This window comes from Juglans microcarpa x Juglans regia, chromosome 2D (genome assembly GCF_004785595.1).
Source record: "Juglans microcarpa x Juglans regia isolate MS1-56 chromosome 2D, Jm3101_v1.0, whole genome shotgun sequence".
In the NCBI taxonomy this organism is placed as follows: domain Eukaryota; kingdom Viridiplantae; phylum Streptophyta; class Magnoliopsida; order Fagales; family Juglandaceae; genus Juglans; species Juglans microcarpa x Juglans regia.
The window spans coordinates 5,008,718-5,015,495 of NC_054596.1; the positions used below are offsets into that span (position 1 = coordinate 5,008,718).

The following is a 6,778-nucleotide window of genomic DNA, read 5'->3' on the forward strand; positions in this document are numbered from 1 at the left end:
TTGAAAAAACATTTCCAATGTCGATGTGGGTGCATGAAACAACATCATCAGCCCATACTGAATTACACATGTAACGAGCTTTTGTTTGCTATCAGACAATAGGAATCTTTATTCTACTCGAGGTGGGAAATTCCATTTGAGTATGTTAAAAGCGGTAACAAAAGAAGAGTGAGTTTCTTCTTGGAGAATACTTGGGACCTCTGTTACAAGGTCAGAGCATCAGATAGTTAAATTTTGGAAGCCAATGCTGAAATACATCATCCATCACGACCCAATCGGAGGAGATAATGCTAAGTTAAGCAATATATTTGAACAAAAGCGGGAAACTTTTTAAGTTTGATAAATGGGTCACATTATAGTTGATGTTTAAAAGCCTATTGGATTAATGTAAACGTAACTCCAGGCAGCTCACTTGAAAGATATGTGTGTGTGTGTGTGTGTGTGTGTGTGTGTGTACACACCTGGGTAATGAGATAATAATATAGGCCACATTAGAGCTTTGCAGGTTTGTAGTTGTTCAAAACCATGCTGAGCATTCACAATAAATTAATAATGCATTTCAAATCACACTAAAAAAAGTGCTCAAGGCTCTGGATATTATGGAGCACTCTTGCCACTCTAGCACGGTAGTACTGGATGCTGGCAGTTTGAATTTTAGATCAGCTGAATGACAGTCAAATTGTCCCATCACGTTTCAACCTCCATTGTGTGCACAATGCATCAATAGAAATGATCCTACATAGAACTTTCATGTATTTATACAACCCTCAAGAAGAAAGGGCTAAAAGAATAAAGCCATGGAATAAGGATTCGCAAGGCCACGCTCTTGCTATCAGATGAATAGAGAAGCAGTCTATGAACAGTATTGAGTATACACAATCATTGAGAATTACAAAGAATAGGCGAGCACTGCGTTCTCTGCATCAAGCATGGTTTGAACCGTAGTCTCTGAACCTGGAGAAAAATGTAGAGTGAGCACATAAACATGGCAATGTCCAAGCAACTTTCCCTTAGGTAACCATACTATCAAAAATTTGCCTGGGAATAACCATCAAATTAATTGCTAATATTTCACTTGAACACATTCCATTTGCTGCACAAAGATAAGTTTTAAGGTTTGCATCACTTCATATCTGAAATTCTTGCTAAAAGCCATTGCCAGGTGAAGTGGCTCTACACTTTTCCCATGATTTGAGGACATGCACTAATTTTGAAAACACACATTCTTAAGGGGGAAAGAACAGATTACTGTAGCCAAATCAGGAGCTATGGGCTCAGTATCAGCCAATAAGCCACACATCATCTAATAAAGCAAATTTCTAAGCAAGCTGAACATCCAACTATTGAATGTGCAGTATGATATTTTCAATACCTTGTATCTTACCCTATACTTTCTTCTTTATTTGTAAGCAAACACCAGGATGATCTTAAATACATGACATCACCCCTTACCCATAAAAATAATTGCGTGTTTAGATTATTGCTATAGATAAATCCACACGGGGGAAAACCGTAATTTTCCAATTCTACTGATATGCTTTATGCAGCTCAACATTAGGGAGAACCTGTTTTTTTCATTGTTAATTTACACTCTCAAGTGGGTCTTGAACCCATGATATGATCCTCCATCTTACTTTAATGGGAAAAGTTGGAGCCACTTGAGCTAGAGCTCATTGGCTCACCAATACTAACATAATTTGCTCATTGCCCCCCTGAAATTCCAAGATGCTTTACTTTTGAGAATTAATTGTTTCTAGATATCAAACAATCATGCTTCAAAAGCATTTGCACACTTGCATAACATGTGATACTTCATGAATAAACCATGATTCAAATTAGTCAAAGCAAATTTATTCGACAAAGAGACATAATGAGTAGCTTTCTGGTAATACTAGAGAACTAATAAATACATCCACTTTTTTAATTTAAGAGCATTTTTAATTATCCATCTATAATTCTCCATTTCAGCAGAAGGAAATCATTTGTCTTTTTAATGCAGGTCATAGCTGTAAGGGGTTATGCCATCTTATTTTGTTTCTATTGATTACAATCCAGCTGGTGGATTTGGGCCTTCAACTGTGAACTATGTAAGTACATGTAATTTATTTGCACACGTGACACTCAGTATATATAAATATTTAGAAATCAAATTGCACAGAAAGCAGGTTGTACCTCAAGACAAGATTACGAGTCCAAGATACATGGATCCACAAAGAAATATAAATGATATCATTCCCCTGCAAGAAGAACTCATAAAAGTATGATTAAGGTGAGAAAAACATTAACATTAGTCATAAATAATTTTAGATCCTAGACAATTATCCCTAAAATATTACAATTCATGCCTTTTTTTTTCCTGTTTATGCTAGGATATTCATGCTGTTTGCATGCTATGAAGCTCACCAAATTACTCCCCATCCAACCCCATTACAAGGGCAGGGGCAAACTTCTGCAAACTTCTCAGCATCGCTGGAGTGGACTCTTCGAGATATTAGATCATCATAAATATCTGGGCCAACAAGATTTATATCAGATGACATTTGAAGTTTCAATTCAAATAACAGTATTTTAATTCTCTAAAGAAGAGACAATGAATATACCATAAACTGAAAACAAACTGTTCATCACTCCTGCAGTTTGCCAAAATAAGCGCAAGTCACTCTTCTCCTTCACTCAATGGATTGAATATCAGTGCAGTATCTAGAAGCAAATTCATCCCTTAGAAAGGAAAGATAGAGTGGATAAGAGCATACCAATGAAGAGAATGACGTAGCGAAGAATACGGACTGGTGTTTTTTCTTGCAGAATCCATATTACAGCAAGGAAAATAATGAATCCTGAGAAATACAGGTGATAACATTGACAATGTTAGTATTGTAGCCTGCAAATATCATTAAATTAAAAATTATATACAGGATCACCAAAGTACTCACCAATACAAAGTCCTCGAAGTGTCCACTGGTTGAGGCATGCCAATCACAAGTAAGAGTACAGAAATTAAAATCTTTAGTGGTCCATTTAAAGAAAAGAACAGGAAAAGAATGAAACAATAGTAAATTTTGTGTACGGCATAGCTAATGCAACTAGGGACTGTCTGCATCTATAGCCATCTTACATTTTTAGCAACAAAGAGCACAACCAACAGAGCAAGCGCAAGACAACCAGCAGCAATTCTTGCAGTCATGATATGTGTAGATGCGAGTATCAAGGCCATTCCCCAAAATGATGAACCAAGATCTGGAAGACAAGAAAGTGAAATTTATTCAAATAACAGCTGTCACTACAAAGCAGCCCGTACAGATTGCAGATCACAGTTGACAAGAGATATAACATCAATTCAGAGAAGGAATAAGAAGGGGCAAATTTTGCAGGCAGTGCTGCTGCAGTTGATATCCATTGGATTACAAGTCGTTGTGGTGTTTCTTTAACAACTTCGAATGCATGAAAACTCAACAATAAAAGCATTTCCATAAAGGCTTGATGCAAATTGGCCATATTCCATTTTAGATGTTTACATCAGTGGAGGGTTGTTAAGTTTGAAGTTTCTGCTATGGTACTTTACTGTTACACCCTGCAACTCTTCTTGCTAAATGACATGGAACAAGATCAACCTAAAAATGATTGCAATTAGACATGAAGTTTTCAAGGACAGCAAATTACATCCAGCAGGCAAGATCAACCAGTAAATCCCACCACGAGTTTGCGTTACCCCACCCTCATTTGCATGAACCTCCATTCCCTCTACCTGCATATAAAATTAGATCATACTGTAAATATATTTTTTTTTATTGGCAGATCATACTGTAAATAATTAAGCAGAAAAAAAGTGCAGAAAACAAGCGAATACTCTATTCCCATGCAATAGAATCAATACTTTCTAAAAAACTTGGCTTTAAAATTGGAATAATTTAGATGTCACCCTAAACATGCACGCATCAAGACAAGCTACAAATAATTTTAAAATTTGAACATATAGATAGTCATTCAGGATCCAATTTTAAAATTTAAAATGTGTATGTCCCTTCTTGGATCCAATTGAAGATAAGCCGCCCAAATGGTGAAATCAGGTGTCAGAAAACTTGGAAGTTGTGAAGAGACAAGGTGTATGAGAATAACAATAACAATAAATTACTTGGGACAAAAAGTATTTTCATTATCTATAATTTATACCAGCTAATTATTTTATTATAGGCCAGCCGTCTACAATGATTATTAGAGATATGACAGCATACAAGGTGACACATAACATGTGGCATCATGATGCCATATAGGATGGTGGGAACTCCAGCAGGGGAGGGGGTGGTATAAGGCATCATAAGAGCGTAACAGTATAATAACAGAAATCATGAAGGTTATTCACAAGTTTGAGCTATAGAAAAATTTCATGATATTCAATGCTAGGAGTCAAAAGACACTGATAACCTTAGAATCACTCCAAATTCAAAGCTCAATTGACAATTAACAAAAACTCTTGTAAGAAATATATTTCTAAATCAATTTCAAAAAGGGAAGATTTACTATACAGTCGTATTATAAGTCCCTTATGAAACATTATACAAGAACGTTCCACGTTCCCATGGAAGAACATATGGAGGACTAAGCCCCCCCCCCCCCCAAAAAAAAAAGTTTTTTTTTGTATGGACATTCATTAGGGAAGATTCTTACCTTAGATAAACAACGGAAACACGGACTCACTGTGTTGAATTAGTGTTATATGTGCAAGAACAGTGAGGAGTTGGTGTATCATTTATTACTGCATTGTAATGTAGCCATGAATTTGTGGAATGATATATTTGCTAGAGCGGGGCTCCATTGGGTGATGCCACGAAGGGTTGTGGATTTTTTGGCCAGCTGGCAAGGCATCCGAGGTACCACTCAAATTGTAGCTATGTGGAAGATGATACCGATCTGTCTATGGTGGTGCATATGGATGGAGAGGAACAGTCGAAGTTTTGCGAATCATGAACGGACAATGGACGAGATTATAACTTTATTTTTTCATACTCTATTCCATTGGTTGATTGTAATATTTAATGGCATGAATGTACAAGATTTCTTTGTATCTTTAGACACTCGTGCATAGGCGTTGCTCTTCTATATGTCCCGGGTACTTGGCTTCGCCTATTTTAATAAAATTCTTATTTACTGATAAAAAAAATTTAAACTCAAAAGTATCACGTTAGATAAGATCTGAGATTTAATCCTTTTAATTATTCCAGAATATTAATTAAAATTAGAGAGAGTAGACAATTTTTTATTTAAATAGACAAGGTTTTGGGTTTCATTCAAGCAATCTGAAGACTCTCAACATAGCATTTTTTTTTTTTTTTTTTTTTTGATAAGTCTCTCAACATAGCATTAAAGCACAAAAGGTCGCATAGTTATTTTTACCTGGCCACACGTTAGTTTGCAAACAATTGCATGACTTGCTTCATGCAGGAACACGGTGATGAGCTTAAAAGGTGTCAATAGTACTGTCCTCCAAAGCTATAAGAACAGAAACCAAATTTCCACATCAAAAGACTAGGTGAGCAAATAAAGGTCGGCTCATTCAAAATTAACGAAAATGATAAGAATATTTACATTATTTACAAAGAAAAAAAAAAAAAAAAAACTTCGAACTATCTAAACATTGTCTCAATATTACCCAACTGATCGCAAAGTTTTTTGATAAGTTACTTAACTAATAGCAAAGTTCCCCAAAAAACAAGACAAACAACACCCCCGGAAAAAAGAAAGTCCTGCACTTTGATATCAGTCAAAACAAGTCGCACCAATGGGAATTCTGTTTTCAGATCCACGGAGCAAATACTTACCCACATGTTCAATTTGGTTACTGGAAAATAAATAGGAAAACCGATATCTCGATGCTAAAAGTCCCCCAAAATCAAGACCATTTGGTTCAGTCGACAAGAGATTTTTATTCATTAAAAAAATGAAAACCACAACCAAATTTCACGTTTCCTTTTCCTTTGTCAGGAACCTAACAAAGCATAAACAAAGTGAAAACTCTGGAATGAAACGAACGTACCGCGAGGATTACAACGGTAAACACACCGATTGAGGCCAAGAAAACGACCTGATCATGCTTGCAACAATTCTTGAGCTCCCAGTTCGGCATTATTTATCTTTATCTGCTTGAACTAAGCTAACGAAGGGTCTCCGGCCGAATTCACCCAAAAGATGCTACACAGAAAACTTTGGTTTGGGACTGAGGGTGTTTGGGCGCTAAGAAAGTGAGGGAATCCAGGGACCAAGGACTTGTGCGGAGAAAGTGGTTCTTTTCTAATTGGTCTTCGCTTCATGGGATCGGGGAGAACGTTGGAAAATGTGAAATGTCCAATTGGGTGTCGCAGAAAAGTTTTGAACTTTTTCCTTCATTTTTTTTGTTCGGTAAAGTTGTGAACTTTTAAATATTACCGACGTAATTTTTAAATATTAAAAAAACACATACAAATACCTATAATTTTGAACTGAGAGGGCAACATAGTATTTTACTTCTAGAAAAGGTTTGCTGTAGCTTTGTTACGGGTGAGACTCGTTCCGGATAGCGTAAATTGGCTCTGGAAGACCTCTGTCTATCGGGTTCTGGAGTTGCTAGGGTCGGGTCCATCTACCATCCACTGCATCCCAATATCACGAGAGAAATGTTATGTACAATTTTTATTTAAAAATTAGATTACAGGTAAAATTAATTTTATCTTTAAATTTTTTTAAAATTATAATAATATCTTTATTAAAATAATATTTTTTTATTTAATAAAAGACTTATACATAC

At 35.8% G+C, this 6,778-nt stretch overlaps 1 protein-coding gene across 1 annotated transcript; it reads right to left on the minus strand.

Moving 5' to 3' along the window:
• Positions 1 to 722: 722 nt before the first annotated feature.
• On the minus strand, positions 723 to 6,401 carry LOC121250917. The gene is made up of 10 exons (XM_041150174.1): positions 6,032 to 6,401; positions 5,392 to 5,487; positions 3,661 to 3,745; positions 3,116 to 3,237; positions 2,934 to 2,958; positions 2,754 to 2,837; positions 2,601 to 2,630; positions 2,404 to 2,509; positions 2,173 to 2,237; positions 723 to 954 (listed from the first exon to the last, which is right to left on the minus strand). Exons 1-9 carry the CDS (start codon positions 6,119 to 6,121, stop codon positions 2,174 to 2,176), a joined length of 702 nt encoding a protein of 233 aa, XP_041006108.1. The 5' UTR covers positions 6,122 to 6,401; the 3' UTR covers positions 723 to 954; position 2,173.
• Positions 6,402 to 6,778: the final 377 nt, after the last annotated feature.

Bases quoted from the DNA above. Each gene is read 5' to 3' on its own strand.
- LOC121250917 (XM_041150174.1), bottom strand. From the start codon at position 6,121: ATGCCGAACTGGGAGCTCAAGAATTGTTGCAAGCATGATCAGGTCGTT. The intron at 2,959-3,115 runs GTAAGATGGCTA...TGCCTCAACCAG, and splicing joins TGCTCTTTGTTGCTAAAAAT to TGGACACTTCGAGGACTTTG. The intron at 2,838-2,933 runs GTGAGTACTTTG...TGTATTTCTCAG, and splicing joins ACTTCGAGGACTTTGTATTG to GATTCATTATTTTCCTTGCT.